Source organism: Pseudorasbora parva, chromosome 9 (genome assembly GCF_024679245.1).
Source record: "Pseudorasbora parva isolate DD20220531a chromosome 9, ASM2467924v1, whole genome shotgun sequence".
NCBI lineage: Eukaryota > Metazoa > Chordata > Actinopteri > Cypriniformes > Gobionidae > Pseudorasbora > Pseudorasbora parva.
Window position 1 is genome coordinate 20,772,851 of NC_090180.1, and position 19,744 is coordinate 20,792,594.

A 19,744-nucleotide genomic window follows, 5' to 3' on the forward strand; every position below is an offset into this window, starting at 1 on the left:
ACCTAGGAGCACCTTTAGCAGATTCATTGTGACGTGGAAGGCACACGCTTCGGATTTTGATGCCTTGGGAGTGAGAATGGGTTGCGTTTTGTTGCAAGCATATCCTCGGCACTCCAAAGCTGTTGGAACTGCCGTCCTTTTCCTTTTTCTTTCACACTGTATAAAAAGCCCGATATACTCACGGCAAAGTTCATTTTCGTTTTCGCTTAGGGGTGTGATATTTGTGAGCAATGATATACTGTTATCGGACATCCGATGCCGCTCGCACTGCTGAGAGTGGCAGTTAGATGAATATGTAAATATGTGCTGCACGCTTTTCTCTCAATGACAAAATGAGCACACAACAAATGAGAAAGCAGCAAGCATTTTTTTTTTAAATAAAGCATAAGAAACACATCTGATATGGATACATTACATACAAGCTCTGCAATTCGACACTCTAGTAGAATCATGTCCTTTATACAATCATTTTATACAATATAGATTGCTCAAAATCAAGCAGCTTTGTTTTATTAAACATGAAAATCGGTCACTGTCTAGTTTCATCAGAAGTACAACTTCATTTTCTACTAAAGCAGTTTTCATTCACAGACGTCTGACCTTAATGGACTGAACAGGAACAATGAACTAGAAAACATTTTCACGTAAAAGAAGGCCTCAGAGCCAAACCTACCTATTATGTAATCACCAAGGACCAATGGAAGTACAACGCTGTTTACCAGCCGAAGCAAACTCTTCCGGAAAGTTTGCTTTGGCAAGCTGTTTCAAAACCCCAAACGAACTTGATTTTGGCCTGATTTTGTTAGAAATTACAACACACACGCTCGTTCGTTGATTTCGCTTAAAGTATATGAACTCCCAATGATACTCAGTTAGTTGCTGAGGAGGATTTCTGAAATATAAATATGTGTATAGATTGCTGTAGGGCTTTTCACGCCTAAAAAACAATAAATGTGCAAAAGAATAGGTTTAAGCATCAGTTCTCCATGAATGGCCATCCTCCCAGAGCGTGCTCTCCTAGTCAGTCCAACACGTAAAGCTCCGTCCACATGGCAACAGGGATTAGCCAGTGATCCGTTTGAGGCAGTTTGAGATCTTTTGAAGGCTCCGGTAAGAGTCACGTCTTCCGCGACAGTGAAAACGCTGTGGTTGGCGTGTTATTTCTCGGCAACGGCGGAGGGCTCCAGTCCGGCTGGTAGAAATGAATGTTGAATGTCCGAGCCCAGTTAGCAAACACCCGCTTCTCTGTGATGAAGCGATGGTGGCTGCCTCGACGGCCTCGCTCGTGGGAGATGTACATGGCACACTCGTCCGGACCCGTGGGTTCGTAATAGTGATATGGGACAGAGAGGCGCTGAGACTCCCTGTACACAATAAGAGCAGAGATTAAAATGGGGACCGTGTCATTACATTTTCTCGATTCCCAAATTAATCCTGAGCTAGAAGGCAATTAACCTGATTTGGTTCAGAGAATAGCTTGCTTTAAGGGGAATAAATTGATTTTATGTAATACATTAAGGTTGCAAAATGGCTGGGGGGAAAGGTCATGCCTCAGCGGGGAATCACAATGAATCATTTCATTTTCGGCTCTGTGTTATTTTTCCCATAGCTCTGGTACACAGCAGCGACTGCAGTGACAATATTACAGACTATGCAGGGAGAAAATCAATCAATAACAAATATAGAGAAAGATCGGTAACACTTCAGTATGGGGAACATATATTTACTAAACTATGACTTATTAAACACTAATTTACTGTTTATTAATTGTTAGTTAGGTAGTTTGTATAGCATTTAATTTCAGGTGTTGGGTTGAATTAAGGGATGTAGAATAAAGTCATGCAGAATAAGGCATTAATATGTGCTTTATATAAACAGCCAATATATTAGTAATATAAAAAGCTAATAAGCAACTAGTTAAAAAATAAGAACCCTAAAATAAAGTGTTACCGAAAAATCTGATCTTTGACCACATTGAAAGTCTGCGATTCACAATTTAATTTAAACATGGATTTTGAAACACTAAACAATGTAGCATTATGACGGGAAAAAGGCTTAGTTGCTTAGTTTCTAATAGGGATGCATTATACATTGATAACATATCAGTTTTCAACTCATTTGAGTGATTTTTATTTATTTATTTATCGTATAAGCCAATAATATATTGAATAATTGTTTATGCTCATTTTTCATATTATTACATTTAGACTGCACGTGACATCAACTAGTTCTAAAAGTTTATCTTTAAAAACACTAATAAGTTAATAACAGTGGTAAATATAATCCTGTTATCAAAAAATCAATTCATGATATCAAGAATTATAATTTCAAGTAGTGAGGATTTAATTGTTGATATCAAGAATAAAAGTCAAAACAGCTTCCATACTATTGAAATAAAAGCTCTATCAGCTTTAGAGTAAGATAATGAGCAAGATAACGATAAGCAAATCTCAAAATTAATATACAGTATACTGTACATTACAAAGTTGCGATGCCTAAATTCAGTATAGAATTTTAAAATATGCTCTTGTATCATTTTTAACTGTAATGTGAACGTAAATATCAGCTTATCAGATATAATTTAATATCATGCATTATCATTTCTAGGTCAGTAATAAAATAAACAAGTTTGTGACGTTAATATTATACATTTATTTTAATAAATGGTCAGATGTTCTTTTTAAAGGGCTGTGGCCAGTAAGACTTTCTTTCTTTCTTTAAAAAAAAGTTGCATTTTGCATTGTTACACTTTCTATTTAATCAAAAAAAAAAAGAAATATGAAGCCGCACAACGGTTTTCAACATTGATAATAATAATAAATAAATACATGTTTATTGAGCATATTAGACATATGTGACACATATGTTACATTTAAGATATATTAAAAAATAAAACAGTTATTTTCAATTTTATAATATTTCATGATATTTTATAGTTTATAGTTTTATTTTTAATCAAATACATGCCGGCTTGATAAGCATGTGAGACTTGAGAAATTTTACAGACTCCAAACTTTTGAACGTTAAATCAGTTAATTATGTATATGTTAAATCAGAAAAACATTTTCACAAGTGGTCTCAGATTTTGGACCACACCATATGCCGAAAAACAATGCATTGAAATCTGACTTACCTACAGAAATCTGGAGGCACCATGCCATAAACATTGATTCTGTCACAAAGCTCTAAGGCAATGGTCATCGTGAACCAGCCTGTGCTTAACCACGAGTTAGAGATTCTCCTGAAAAGAGAAACAGAGAGAGCCTGCTGAAAACAATACATTGAATACCAAACTGTGAGGTGTGCTGTAGTTAACATTTAGAAGACATTTCCATTAGAAATTCCGCACACGCAAACAGAATTTGTTGCGTTTAGAGTGCCGTCCAGCTGTCAGGATCATTTCTACAACTGAACGTTATCATCCACTGTTCATCAGTTCTGCCAGCCTGCCGTCTGACATGAAAGCCCTGGTGAATCTTTGACAAATAACACATTAATAAAGGAAAACAAACAGCATTAGTGAACAAAAGCCCGGACGTGATTGATTAGAAGCCTCTGATTACTGTTAAATTACCTCAGACAACAGAGCATCCGCTGTCTGGCAGACTCAATGTAAATAATCTCTTGTGCACGTGCTGGAATATACAATGGAATTAATCAACATCTAAACTATAACCTCTGCACTGTTATGGTCTCTTCTCACGGAACATGACTTTGCATTCCACTGCAATGCTTTCCTTTTGTTTTGTTTTTCCGCATGATATACCATTCCAAAAACATAGCACTCGAGATAAACAAAATTAAATTTTTAAAAGTGTGTCTCTAGACTTTTTAAAAAAAATCATTATTATTTAATTTCACTAGCATGCCTCTCACATTTTAAAATGCAAATGGCTCCTTAACACTGGTTCACTCGGGACATGTTTTTTTGAGTTCCACTACACTGATATTTCATAGTTTATAGGTAAACATGCACTAGACCAACCCTTTCCAACCCTGGTCCTGGAGGGCTATACCACCCTGCAGATTTTAGCTCCACACCTGAACCAGCAAATCATGTGCTGTGTCCCTTATTCGCCTACTTATACTACGTCCTAAAAGTAAGTACTTTTTTGTGTGAAGAAAAAGTATACTTTTGAGTGTGTAGCAGAAAAATGCAAGCTTCGGGACATACTACTTCACCATCTTTAACGGACTCTGTCGCTTAGTTATGTGCATCCCGTCACCGTTTAACCGTCCTGTCAATCCTCGTCAGATTCGTCACTGTCCAAATCCTCCACATTCAGATTAATCTTCTACCGTATCGGAGAGAAATGTAGCTGCACGTTGATCTGCCATTTGTCAGTCTTTAATGCAGAGAATCTCCTCATGTGTTAAAAGTTGAAATATAATGAAGCATTTAAAAGTTAATGGCCAAACGTGTCATTACAAAAGTTCACAATGCTGCTGCAGGTGAAATATAATGTGGACAACACTGAATAATAAATATCTTTTTTTCAGGTTAAATACTGATAGTTGGTCACTCAAACCCCTTTATCTTAACTTCTCTACTTTACTGTCGGACTCGCACATCCGTCATGTTTGGAAATGTTAACGTTTTTTATCCACGTTTGCAGTTCTAATCGAATCCTCGTCCAACTCGCAATGGGTTGTGGGCAATATCAGCCGTTAGAGTGCGCATCGATCTGCACTTCGAATTCGGACCGGAAATAGTAAACCATCCGGGAATGTTTGGAAGACACTTTTCAACATACTACAATTTGGGACATACTTCTATTTTCGAATACTATTTAGTATGGTTTGTATGTGAATTGGGACGCAGGGATGGTGTTCAGGGCTGCTTGATAATTACAGACAGGTGTGTTGGAGCAGGTTTGGAACTGAAATCTGCAGGACCAACATGTTCTCACTCCCAACTGATCATATATTAACGCTTGGTCAGGACCCGTCTGCGTCACTTTTTAACGCCATTTTTTTTCAAGCAGGGTACTCCATCCATTTCAATTGTTTTCCTAATGTGTCAGATCAAGACGCATTTAATCCTTTACATTTGTAAAAGTAGACATGATTTGTAAAAGTAGACATGATTTTATGAATATTTATAGGCTACTTTAATATTTTGGGGCAACTAACCCAACTCCTACCCTAAACCTTCCTACTTCTCAACAATATAAAACATGTAACAGGCAAATAAAAGTAGAGTCACAGGTTTTTATTGCAAAAACTGACCAAAACAGTGTTAAGGGATTCACTATTGCATGTTGCATTCCAAGGTTTCTAAAGTCATACTGTATCTTCATGTAAAGAACAGAGTTGATCTCAATGTTTTAATCACATTCCTATCTCATTCAAATGACTCTTGAGCATGACACAATCGGGCATGAGACACACAAGAGCCAATGACGTTTTACAATTAATGTTGACGTAATGATGCAATTGGTCACAAGAAATACGAGAGCAATGCAATTTCACTATGAAATCTGACAATGTTTCTTCAGGCGGCAATTTTTGAAATTAATTTTGCCTGATCTTCGGCGGTTGGAGACACTGATCGCTTTTGGGGATTTTCTTCACACAAATCAATCGTTTGGCCTCAGAACACTTGGAATATTTGTACTTTTTGTATAAATTTTGCATACAGTTGTATTTGCCTTTTATATCCTGTGTTTTTTATTATATAACACACAAATGGGTAGGTTTAGGGATGCGATGGGGTTGGGTAATATGTTCAAATGTAAAAACAGGTTTTAAAAAAAAAAACCTTTATTTTCTCATAATATACATTGCAGAATCACTTATTTTCCTATTCTTTGCAGCGTCTGAAATGGTTCAATAAATGATTAAGTCTCTCTAAACTCCTTTCTGTAAGCCTACTCTGCTCTGATTGGTCAAATGGTCTGTTGTGATTGGTCTATCGCTTGTTGCTTACCATATCTGAATTTCCATATTAATTCAAGTGCGAGTCCTCACCCTTTTTGCATTGCAGAAATTGTGTCCCCTTGACATGTCGATAACATGGACCGAACTCTTTTAGACCTCAGTTACAATGACAGTGTTTGAGGGTGGGTCAAAGTAGAAGTAATAAGCAGCCAGTGAAGATCATAGACTGCATTATGCAAATTGGTTCATGCAGGAAGCAAAACTGTAATTACTGATGGTTCTTTATTTTAGGAGACAATTACTCCATTTATCATACATTTAGATTTGTTTTGTTTTGTACTTCGCAGACCTTTTACATTCACAAACTGATATAGTACACACTACATGAAAGGAAATATCTGAAAAGCATAACCGGGGAACTTTAACAGTCTGCCTGAAATGCACAAACACAGACAAATGAAACACTGTTATATCAGCACACTTGGAATGCCACTCAGCCAACATAACTAATTGTTTTGGTCATAATGAATATCAGATAAATTCGATGCACAAAACATAAAAAAAAAAATTTCATAACTCTTTCCCTGCCATTAACGGAACTTACCGGTTTTCTGTGTTTTCAGTTATAGAATGTACAGGGGCACGATGGCTATTTCTGATAAAGTACTGAATCTCCTGATCACACAGGCGAAGAAGAAGCAGAAACAAGTGATATAATTAATCATCTGCATATATAAAATAATGCATTAAACAGTATATAATCAAAAGGACTGTGAAGCTTTGGGGGTGCCGATGGACTCAATTTAATCCATCTATGTTTTGATCATGATTCTGAATCCAGTCTAGATATAGGCCTAATATTGGACAAAAATGTGAATTTCTCAAAAAGGGTTTTTATTTTATTTATTTTTTATGAAATTTGCCCCCAAGTGTTGATTAAAACTGAATATTCTGGTCATTTTTGTGAAAACTATACAAAATGCTGCTGGCAACTTTATTTGTAAAACACTTCACGGGGAAAGAATTAAAGGGTTAGTTCACCCCAAAATTAAAATTATTTAATTAATTACTCACCCTCATGTTGTTGGACACCCGTAACACCTTCGTTCCTCTTCGGAACACAAATGAAGATTTTTTTTTGAAAGCTGATGGCTGAGAAAGGCTTCAGAAAGGCCTCCATTGGCATTCAGTACATTCCCACTCACAAGACCCATAAAAGGCACTAAACACATCGATACAAAGTCCATCTCACTACAGTGGCTGTACAATAATTTTACCAAGCAACGAGAATTGTTTTTATGCTGAATTTTTTTTTTCAAAATAATGACTTTATCCACCAAGTTATTGTCTTCCGTGTAGGTCTCGGACATGAACTCACACGATAGCGGCGCTCCTCCTCTTCTGGGTCATGTATTTGACCGGCGGAGCTGCGTCATATTCATTTTCACGTCAATACCTTGGTGGATAAAGTCGTTATTTTAATTTTTGTGCGCACGATAACTATTTTTTGTAAAATTATTGTACAGCCACTGTAGTGAGATGGATTTTGTAATGACGTCTTTAGTGCCTTTATGGGTTTTGTGAGTGGGTCAGTGGGAATGTACTGAATGCCAATGGAGGCCTTTCTGAAGCCTTTCTCAGCCATCAGCTTTCAAAAATATCTTCATTTGTGTTCTGAAGATGAACGAAGGTCTTACGGGTGTCGAACGACATGAGGGTGAGTAATTAATTAAATCATTTTCATTTTTGGGTGAACTAACCCTTTAAATGGTAATTTCTTCTTATTTTCTAACTTAAAAAAATAAGATTATTTTGTATTCCCAAAAATCATAGTAAAATAACCATCTTTCTTTCTTTCTTTCTTTCTTTCTTTCTTTCTTTCTTTCTTTCTTTCTTTCTTTCTGCTGTTCCCTTCAGGGGTCGCCACAGTGAATCATCTGCCTCCATCTATTCCTATCCTCTGTATCCTCTTCTCTCAGACCGACTGCCTTCATGTCCTCCTTCACTACATCCATAAACCTCCTCTTTGGTCTTCCTCTTGACCTCCTGTCTGGCAGCTCTAACCTCAGCATCCTTTGACCGATATATTCACTCTCCCTCCTCTGAACATGTCCAAACCATCTCAACCTGGCCTCTCTAACTTTGTCTCCAAAACATCTCACATGTGCTGTCCCTCTGATGTACTCATTCCTGATCCTATCCATCCTCGTCACTCCTAAAGAGTACCTCAACATCTTCAGCTCTTCTACCCCATTGCTCTTCCTCCTGTCTTTTCCTCAGAGCAACTGTCTCCAAACCATACAACATCGCTGGTCTCACTACTGTCCTGTACACCTTTCCTTTCATTCTTGCTGGTACACTTTTATCACACAACAGACCTGACACTTTTCTCCACCCATTCCAACCTGACTGCACATGCTTCTTCACCTCTTTTCCACACTCCCCATTGCTCTGGACTGTTGACCCTAAGTACTTAAAATCCTGCACCTTCTTTACCTCTTCTCCCTGTAACCTCCCTGTTCCACTTGGTTCCCTCTCATTCACACACATGTAGAATACTGTCTTGCTCTTGCTGCAACTAATCTTCAGTCCTCTTCTCTCCAGAGCAAACCTCCACCTGCTCCCTCCTCTCACTACAGATCACAATGTCATCTGCAAACATCATAGTCCATGGAGATTCCTGTCTGACCTCATCTGTCAGCCTGTCCATCACCACCGTGAACAAGAAGGGGCTCAGAGCCGATCCTTGATGCAGTCCCACCTTCACCGTGAAGTCCTCTGTCTCACCTACGGCACATCTTACCACTGTCCTACTGCTCTCATACATATCCTGTACCACTCATATATTACTTCTCTGGCACTCCAGACCTCCTCATACAATACCACAGCTCCTCTCTTGGCACTCTTTCATGTGCTTTCTCTAAATCTACAAAGACACAATGCAGCTCTTTCTGACCCTCTCTATACTTCTCCATTAACATTCTCAGAGCAAATAATGCATCTGTAGTGCTCTTTCTTGGCTTTTAACCATACTGCTGCTCACAAATGTCCACTTCTCCCCTTAACCTTGCTTCCACTACTCTTTCCCACAACTTCATTGTATGGCTCATCAGCTTAATACCTCTGTAGTTTCCACAACTCTGCACATCTCCCTTGTTCTTAAAAATCGGCACCAACACACTTCTCCTCCATTCCTCGGGCATCCTCTTACTCTCTAAAACCTCAATGAACAACCTGGTTAAAAACTCTAATGCCATTTCTCTTAGACATTTCCAAACTTCCACTGGTATGTCATCAGGACCAACTGCCTTTCCTCTCTTCATCCTCTTCAAAGCTCTCCTAACTTCACCCTTTCTAATACTTTCCACTTCCTGGTCAACAATATTTGCCTCTATAACTCTTCTCTCCCTGTCATTTTCCTCATTCATCAGTTCCTCAAAGTACTCCTTCCATCTTTCCCTCACCCTCCTGTCAAAACATTTCCAACTCTATCTTTAATCACTCTAACCTGCTGCACATCCTTTCCATCTCCATCCCTCCGCCTCGCTAACCAAAACACATCCCTCTCACCTTCCTTACTATCTAACATTGCATACATGTCCTCATACGCTTTCTGTTTGGCCTTTGCCACCTCACGCTGCATCACCCTATATTCCTGTCTACTTTCCTCCATCCTCTCACTGTCCCATTTCTTCCTAGCTAACCTCTTCCTCTGGATACTCTCATGGACTAATAACTTAGTCCATAACAATAACTTAGAAAAATAACTTTTTAAAGTTAGGATAACCGGTAACACTTTACAATAACAGGACATGAATAAGCATGTATTAATATATGAATTAATAGTTAATTCAACATGAACTCATGATTAGTTAAGATATGAACTAATCATGAACAAATGAGGAGCTATCCTTAATTAAGACATGAGTCATAATGATTCATGCATGAATACAGCAGCATTAATTACATGTTAGTACATGTTTGGTAATTAATGCATTAATTAACATGTATGGGTATACTAAATCAAACAGGTTCCTTAAAATAAATAAGAAGTACTCTGACTTTTAATTAAACATGTGATTTAATACTGTCATAATTTAAACTGTAAACTGTATTAAAATCTGCCATCTGCAGCTTTGTGACAAATAACATGATTATTTAGCCATCAATTTCACAGATTTGTCTAATCAAACGTGGAAAATAGACTAATAACTACCACTAATAATTTTCAGTTGATATATAAACTGTTTTCTGATTTTTACAGTTCAATTACATTTAGTCTTTTTTAGCTATAGTTTTCTTCCCGGAACTACAGTATGTAGGGTTTGTTTCTGGTTGGACATTCATTAGTGGCGCTCTCGGTGCTCCTAGCGTGTTAGTTGTGTTCCTTCGGTAATGCTGGCATTTTATCAAATAATAATGTCGACTGCTTTGGTAAACCGAAATAATAATTTAAGAGATGTTTGTATGATTGTTTTATTGGGATATTTCTGGAGGTGTGTACAGTAATTAACTGTATTTTATAATTGTTTAAATGTTTATGATTCGATTAGCATTAGCCGGTGGATGTGCTCTGCTTTACATGTAAACGTGCCTTGTGTGTGTCTTTACAGGTATGTTTGGGCTTTATTTTAAGTCCATATAAGTTTAATTATATAAATAAAATAACTAGCCTGCAAATACTTTGTATATATATATATTTTTTTTGTACCAGGGGTGAAAAGGAATAAGGTTTCTTTGTGTATATGTTAATTCATTTTGTAATTAATGAATAATTAGTGCATCATAGTGTCATGACTTTACTTCAGGGGGCACATCATTACTAACTCACGGTTAACTAATCAAACACTAACATCAACTCATGGCTTGTTAATGTATGACTATGTCATGACTTTACTTGAGGGGGCACATCATGATTAATTCATTATTAACTAAACATACACTAACATCAACTCATGGCTTGTTAATGTATGACTATGTCATGACTTTACTTGAGGGGGCACATCATGATTAATTCATTATTTACTAACCATACACTAACATCAACTCATAGTTTGTTAATGCGTCATTGTGTCATGACTTCATGATTAATTCACTATTAACTACTTTCCAAATTCAGCTCGCTCATGATTTATCATAAACTTACTATAAAATACACATGTAACTAGTATAACTAGTATTCAGCCCAGTTAAGAGAACGGAGGTACCGAATCATCATGGCCAATGTCTGGGTGGAGAGAGAACTGTACGGATACCAGCAGACGTTCCTTCACTTCCGGACATAACTGCTTGTTTCCTGTCTGGTTATTTTTTGGGGACTGATTCCTCAGAAACTGTTATAAGTCACAGTAGGTTTAGTTTGATAAGAAAGAGATCACAAAACAGACAGACCTTTTGAGATTAAATATAGCAGATTTAGATGATCAGTGAAAGTAATGAAAAACTAATCTTTGTTTTCTGTAATATTTATGATGAAGCTTCTGATAAAAGGGTTTAAATTATGACAATAATTCATTTGAAAATGTATTTCAAAGTCAAAATATTTGTCATTCCTTCTTAGAGAGCCTGTTTGATTTAGTTTACCCATACTTGTTAATTAATGCATTACTTACCAAACATGTACTAACATGTAGTTAATGCTGCTGTATTCATGCACGAATCATTATGACTCATGTCTTAATTAAGGATAGCGCCTCATTTGTTCATGATTAGTTCATATCTGAACTAATCATGAATTCATGTTGAATTAACTATTAATTCATGTATTAATACATGCTTATTCATGTCCTGTTATTGTAAAGTGTTACCGGATAACCTCCAATCTGTCTTAAATACCCAATGTAAGATGTTTGAATTTATTGGGTTGTTAATATTAAGCATTACAACATGACAGTAGCTAGCTACATATACTATTACATATTACTAGTAACATGAATGTGGACAAATACTCTAAAATAACAGTGATCAATCATTTGAGAGCATATGATACGCTCACTCAAGCTAGAACTAACGAGACAGCACAACAGACACAGATACAGGACACATTCACTTTAGAAAGCGCAAGAAAGACGGAGCGCAAATGAATGGAAAAGACCTTTCTATCTTCCCAAATGAATGGGAAATGCCTTTCAATCAAATACACCAAAGAACACCTTTCATTTTCTAAAAAAATCATTTTCATTCCGTTCTTAAGAAAATATTTGAGAACTTAATAATTTATCAAGAATTGCACACTTTTTTATGAATCCGGCCCCAGATGGGCTGTTATTATGCCACTTCACACAGCAATTTTACTTTTACCATGGATATAAAAATTGCTGAAAATATGCTGTGCGGTCACTCTTTTTTGCATTTGATAGATTGGTAATGCTTCATTTCTTGCTGTACTGGCAAATTTTACATTAAGACATTAAGGGATAGTGCATTCAAAATGCTCAAAAGCAAAAAATATATAAAATGACTCATGCATTATGTACAGTGACTGGAAGGGGACATGTTCGGTTCACTTAGTTTTCTCATGGCCACAACATTGAATTAACTCATGAAAGTCATGGAACATGGCAAGATTCTGAAGTGTGCATATGACGGACACTTTACTATCACATGAGGCCATGGCATATGTAGTACATCCAGATTACATTCATACTAGAACATACATTTTTAGCGGTTGTGAAGTAATTCTACTTTAAAAAACAATACCTACTCAACAGAGTATGCGATTTTTGACACTGCCGATATGGTCATGGCCACAACAAAACTATATAACTGTAATGAGTCCAGTTGATATAACGCAAGTGCATGTTTATTTCAATCCAAACATGAGCAAACATGAGCAAAAAAAAAAAAAAAACTGACCATGACCATGCAGCAGTTACAGAAAACAATCAAGATGCGTGGCAAACATGAGGGATTAAATACAGAGTCTAATGAATAACAAGACACACATGTGTGAACAATTAAGACAATGAACCGATGACAGAAATGACTTGAGAAACTACATTAATAAAAGGGAAGCACATGACATGTTCACATGAGGGCATCACGTGACAACAGGAAACACGACAATGAACATAACATAAGAACATGACACATAAACATACAAGAGAGCCAACACACTAGACATTACAATAACATGTCCCCTTATGTTCAACATAATTATGGAGGTGGAATAATTAATAAAAATGAAAATCTTTATCTGTAATGGACATGCATTTTCAGCCATACTTGAAGTGCAAATAGATGTTGTTTGACTTATTATTTAAAAAAAAAAAAAAATAGGTATAACTCTCAGTTAGAGGGCGGTGAGTTCATTTAGATTATAATCTCAGCAAAATATCCAAAGATAAAGATGCCTCCAAAAACACTATCGTATTGTGTCATTTGAGGGTTAAATGAAATCAATAAATTAATACAGTACTCTTTGTGTGCTAGTTTCTTTCAATGATTCTTCAGAAGAAACAAATTATTTTTGGAATGCACACGTCATTACACCACAGAGTCTTTGATTAGAGGATGATGATATCTGACAATGTTCAGCACATGAAGAGCACTTACAGAAATGTGTGTGGTACAGTATTACAAGAGACTGATCATAAATTCAAGGCGACAGAGAGGATGACGACAGCCTCTGCATTTCAATAGCCAAATAATTTAAGAGTGAGTTTGTATTTTAGCCATTAAAGTTACTATAAAACATAATAACGCCACAAAACATAACACTACCAAACGTTAAATTCAACATTCAATATCCGGCAAGTGGTGTCCAGATATCATGGAAACAAATCACTTAGCTTACGTTTCATAACCCCTGTGAACACATTCTGACAGACCGTATTCTCCAGAGCAGGGTTGGTTTGAAGCCAATTTGACCAGATGCAGGAGAAAACAACAGAAGAAGAGACAAACGAACTGCTAAGTCGTAAAAAAACAAAATGCCAGAACATTGGTCTGTGTTTGTGCCACAGGGCTGTCTGTCACTGCCAGGCCAGAGAGCAAAGGCACTGCGGCCCAACTGCCAAGTGTTCCTGCATGACTATTTACATGACCTACAATGCATGAATTATAGCACCATCAACCCGAATTACTTTAAAAGAAGTCTTGGGGTCTAACTGAAAGAACATCTTTAGAAGGACTGAGAATATTGAGGCTCGCAGGGCCCTATGATTCTTTAATAAAGCAATAAGCCATGAGACGCCATGCATTAAAGTGATTTTACCGCGGGTAACGGGTGTCCACAACACGACTAGTGTGGCTTATTGCTTTTGTAAAAAGGCAGCAATATGATGAAAGACGTCATTGAGGAGGAAAGAATGGACAATATATTGTAGTTATATACAGTATATATATATATATATATATATATATATATATATATATATATATATATATATATATAACTTCAGAATTCACATATATAGATTTCATATTATAATGTACAAAAAAGTCCCCCTAACAGATCTGCAAAATTGGAACTGATTGATGGTTCTTGCGTGTGCATTCTTCTGCAATGCAGATGTAACACTGTAGTAAAATACTCTGACAGTGTTTCATGCACTACTTATTCAGTTACTGAATGTACAGTTAACATGACTGAATATACAGTGCAAAAAAAGAAGCAGGACCTGAGTCCAATGAATGGAAATGACACAGGTTACAGGTGTTACATCAGGTGTTATGGGAAGTGTTCCCGGTTCCGGCTGACATAGTTAATGCAGCCTAACAATCAGTCAACTGATTTGAATAATGAAAGTTAAAAATGTTCTATGTGTATGCCATAGTAAAGAGATGTGTTTTTAGTCTAGATTTAAACTGACAGAGTGTGTCTGCCTCCCGAACAATGCTAGGAAGACTATTCCACAATTTAGGAGCTAAATAGGAAAATGATCGACCGCCTGCAGTTGATTTAGATATTCTATGTATTATCAACTGGCCAGAGTTTTGAGACCGCAATAGACGTGATGAAGTATAATGTGTTAAAAGCTCGCTTAAGTACCGGGGAGCTAAACTATTTAGTGCTTTGTAAGTAGTAAGCAAGATTTTAAAATGTATGCGATGTTTAATAGGGAGCCAGTGCAATGTTGACAGAACTGGACTAATATGATCATACTTCCTGGTTCTAGTAAGAACTCTAGCTGCTGCATTTTGGACTAGCTGGAGTTTGTTTATTAAGCGAGCAGGGCAACCACCCAGTAGAGCATTACAATAATCTAGCCTTGAGCTCATGAACGCATGCACTAACTGTTCAGCATTTTGCATTGAAAGCATGTGCCGTAATTTAGATATATTTTTAAGATGATAGAATGCGGTTTTACAGATGCTAGAAACGTGGCTTTCAAATGAAAGATTGGTATCAAAGAGCACACCCAGGTTCCTCACTGACGACGAGGGCTTGACAGAGCATTCATCAAGTGTTAGACAGTATTCTCGGTTACTACTTGTGGAGCTTTTCTGTCCAATAATTAAAAATTCAGTTTTACCTGAATTAAGTTGCAGGAAATTACTATTCATCCAATTTTTTATATCAGCTATGCATTCCGTTAATCTTCTGAATTGGCAGGTTTCGTCAGGGCGTGAGGAAATATAGAGCTGAGTATCGTCAGCATAAGAATGAAAACTAACGCCATGTTTCCTAATGATATCTCCCAGTGGTAGCATATACAGGGTGAAGAGCAACGGTCCTAACACTGAGCCTTGCGGTACCCCATACTGAACTTGTGATTGGTGTGACATCTCTTCATTTACTGCTACAAACTGATAACGGTCAGATAAGTACGATTTAAACCATGCCAAAGCAGTTCCACTAACGCCAACATAATTTTCGATTCTATTCAGAAGAATATTGTGATCGATGGTATATATTCTCCAATATATTGCAATATATGAAAGTGGCAATCATTTCTATATTTTGCAATATATTACAAGAATATATAATATATTGTATAATACCATCAATATATTATTCCATGTATTTACAATATATTATAATATATTTCAAAATTATATATTGGTAAATATATATTTCCTTTCGTAAGGGTAAGCAGAGGATCTATGACCTCTGGAAGTATATATCACTAATTCTATCTAACCGAAAGGAACATATGCACACGGCTGCTCCGGCATGAATAACGGAGCGGAGCAAAACGAGTACCCAGCAAACACAGTACGTTGTGACGACGACGTCAGTTAGTCATCATTTGGTCAGCGTAACATTACTTTATGACAAAAAACGAACTAGTGAATACATTTTTTTTTAACTAAATGTTTGTTATAATTAGTATTGGTGTGTAATATATGGGTAGGGCCAATCAATTATTAAATTCTAAAAAGACTGAAAGATCTTTAAAACAAGTCTTTGTAAACACCTTTGGCAAGAACTCTTTTACATTAATTATCAAAATATTCCTTGAAGTGGAAAGCCCCAGATGAAAAGCCTTCTGTGGTGAAAGCATGGCTCATTGAATATTAATAATGTTGCATGTTTTTTGTTTTGCGTTGGTTTTTTGGATCTTAAGAATCCCTGGTTATTCTTTGTGATTAATGCAATTTTTGCATTTTAAGACAGAAGCAGTTTCTTACTTTCTGTTTCTGGAAGGAACTTTTGATAGACCAGCTCTTTGAAATTCTCTATGCAAACAAACATGGGAAAACACTGATCAAACAAATAAAGCGACAGCAGCCATCCTTCTCCAGTCCAAGTCTGACATCTAACAGTAGCAGGTTTCTGTTGAGCATGGTTGGTATGATTCTCACAGCAATCTTTTGTCGTCTCTTTTCATTTGCCACTTTGGAGAATAACACCAAAGAAACAGATACAAGATGAAAGAAAGACACACTTTGACGTTTGCAATACGACTGCTGTGGTAATAAGGGACAGAAGCTACAAAACACTCCCTGATAATTCTAAGCCAGTTCATCAGGGGTAATATTTGCATTTTTACTAACAAGCCCCCAAAGAGTTTTAAGAAGAACTACACTCTGTAAAAAGAAGAGTTTTCTTTAAACCCACATGAAAAGACATTCACTGGTGAGAGCATTAGAATGACATCCCAGCCAACATGTCCATGTTGGCCCCACATGGGGTTTAGCTGGGCTACATGGGCGTCAACTGGGCATGGGCTCAGGGTGGGCAGTTTGATGGGCAGAATGTGGGCCCCATCTTGAATAAAGTTGTGGGGCCCAGTTAGGTTGCCCATTATTGTTTATTTGAGGGTTCCATGTGGGCCACATTTGGGCTATATTTAGAATTGTAACGTTTTATTGTTTGCAGTTGGTTTTGTTTTTGTACAATTATGGGTAACAGCCTAACCCTAACAACTGATTACATTTATTGCATTTTAAGTATTTCATATATAACTTCTTATTTTTTCCATTTTATTTTTTAAAATGTTTTGTTGATTGTTTTAAGTCTGTAGCACTTTGAGATTTTTTGTATATTAATAAATGTAGTTCTTCCCACAAACCCAGCTGGGCTCCCGATGAGGGAGCTAGCTGGTTCGCTAATGGGAAATGAGTACATGGGTTGAAAATGGGCAACTCAGTGGTCTAATTCATTTACAGTCAAGACAAGTGCAAACACAGTCAATTTCAAAGGTTGATTGGATAGATAGCACACAAATATCACCCTTGAAATAATTTGTATTGTTATTTTGACACTTAAACACATGTGACTTAAATCTAATCAAAATTGAAAAAGGCCAGCACAATTGCAATTTGACCAAATATGATGCCATTTAGTGGTAACAGGCACCAAGAACCTGTGGATACAGAGAAAAAAAGGCAATAAAAAAGTTTATTTTGTGATCACAGAAAAGCGCCACCCAGGGAGCATTTTAGCTTTTATTCAAAAAGTGTGCACATTGAGGGAAATATTTCCATTCTCAAATGATATTTAATGTTTATGTTGTCACAGAACAACCTTCCACTGAGCAATGAGATCTCAGGAGCTTTATCCATCTCCTCACTCAGCGGTCCTTTTTCCCTTTTTTATTTAGTGCTAATTCAAATAACAAATGCACAAAATATACCAAATATAGTAACACTTTAGAATACTGTTACAAACCATTTATAGTGCCTTCAGAAGGATTTGGTAATATTCAGTCTTAGTAGGTTACACCACGATCTTCACTTTCTAATTAATTATATAAGGTCTCCCACATCTGTCACACCTGACTCAACTCACGAGCTCATTAGACTGAAAAACCTGAACTGGGTGTGTCAGATATAGGGAGACATACAACATTTGCAGGGCTGGTAATACTCCAAGACAGGTTTGTAACCATAACCATGTATTTTACAACACATTTGCTTGTGATTCTTATTAAGTGGGGGTCATTTTTTTTAGGATTCTTTAGCTCACTGAAGTCTCTGAGATCCTGACACCTTCACTTCTGGAGACTCCAGGTAGGTTGCAGTTCTGGAAAATTGTGCTGCTGGAGACTAAAAGGTTTCTGATGGTTTCACACTTAATTCTTCACCTTAATTCTGAATTATTTTGCAGTTAGCGTGTGTCGTTTTTTCACCATCTGTTTATGTCCGACGTGGGGTACCAAAAGTTGGCACAATGGTTGATTAATGTGTTTGGTCTTTTTCAAAGGGCTGTTGGGAGAGCGACGACAGAGGAGTGAGGAGCTGCACTGTTTTTCTTTTATTTGTTTGTGAAATACATTATTTTAGATCGTACTTTTGATACTTTTGTATTATAAAGTTGTAAATGTAGTAAGTCATTTTCCAATTATTCCAAATAAACCTTGCATAATAAACTAAAGCATGAACTGCTGGTTTCTGTTCATTGAATACTTTTTACATTTTAGTGTAGTTAGTAGATTACATGTAATGTTTGTATTTATGGGTTTACTATAAGATAACCCAAACAGAAAATATGGTAGCCCATCTATATGCCCATTGTGGCCCATAAGAGCCCTAAATAACATCCATCTGGATCCCGTCATCAACCCATATGGGCAGACCCATGTAGGCTCCAAATGGGTGCTACCTGGGTTACATATGGGCCCAGTATGAGCCCATCAAGAGACTGTCATCAACCCATTTAGGCCCCAGAAGGGTTCTGTATTTGGCCCACATTGGCCTCATTTATTAGAACCCATATGGGACCCATGTTGGCCCCTATAATGAACACACAAATGGGACCAACTTAGAGCCCACTATGGACCCAAAATGTGCCCCTGTGGGCTAACACACATGGGGCCCATGTGGAGCCGATGGACAAAATTATACGGGCCCCACTTGGGTTGCCCATGCAGGGCCCAAGTGACAGCCCATCAAAAACCCACATGGAAATGTTGGCTGGGATATTACTATAACTATATTAGTGTTTGTTTGAGGTATCAGAATAAAGGTTAAGGTTCCAGAAAATGGTCTTCATAGTGAAGCCATAGATCAGGGGTCTATAAATGCATTGATTAGCTGGTTCAGGTGTGTTTGATTGGGGTTGGAGCTAAACTCTGCAGGACAGTGGCCCTCCAGGACCGAGATTGGGGACCCCTGCCATAGATTAAACATTTTGGATTTTTATGCATTTGGAAAGATTTCATAGATATTAATGGTCCCTTGTGGAACCAAGGGTGATGAATTGAGAAATCAACTTTCCCTTGTGCTTTTGATATATAAAAGGTCATGGTAATCAGAGCTGAAAACGTCCTTGTTAGTCAAAGAAAAGCTTTTATAGACGCCACGCCCAGAAAACGATTGTGTGCATCTTGACGTCAACCTGTGGGAAAACATGCCTCTACAGAATAATACACATGTCTAATTCAGTAGCGCCTCCCACCGACACGTGGAACTGTTCGAATCACTGTAGCCAGCAGCAATAAACATGCCGAACAAGGTAGCAAGATATTGCACTATT

At 37.1% G+C, this 19,744-nt stretch overlaps 1 protein-coding gene across 1 annotated transcript in view; it reads right to left on the bottom strand.

Moving 5' to 3' along the window:
• Nucleotides 1-360: 360 nt before the first annotated feature.
• st6galnac5a (ST6 (alpha-N-acetyl-neuraminyl-2,3-beta-galactosyl-1,3)-N-acetylgalactosaminide alpha-2,6-sialyltransferase 5a) overlaps nucleotides 361-19,744 on the bottom strand; it is a 79,376-nt gene continuing 59,992 nt past the window's right edge. The window contains exons 4-5 of the mRNA XM_067454291.1: nucleotides 3,134-3,241; nucleotides 361-1,364 (exon numbers count right to left, since the gene is read on the bottom strand). Coding sequence (XP_067310392.1) covers nucleotides 1,118-1,364; nucleotides 3,134-3,241 — 355 coding nt within the window. The 3' untranslated portion in view covers nucleotides 361-1,117. The remainder of the gene's footprint in view (nucleotides 1,365-3,133; nucleotides 3,242-19,744) is intronic.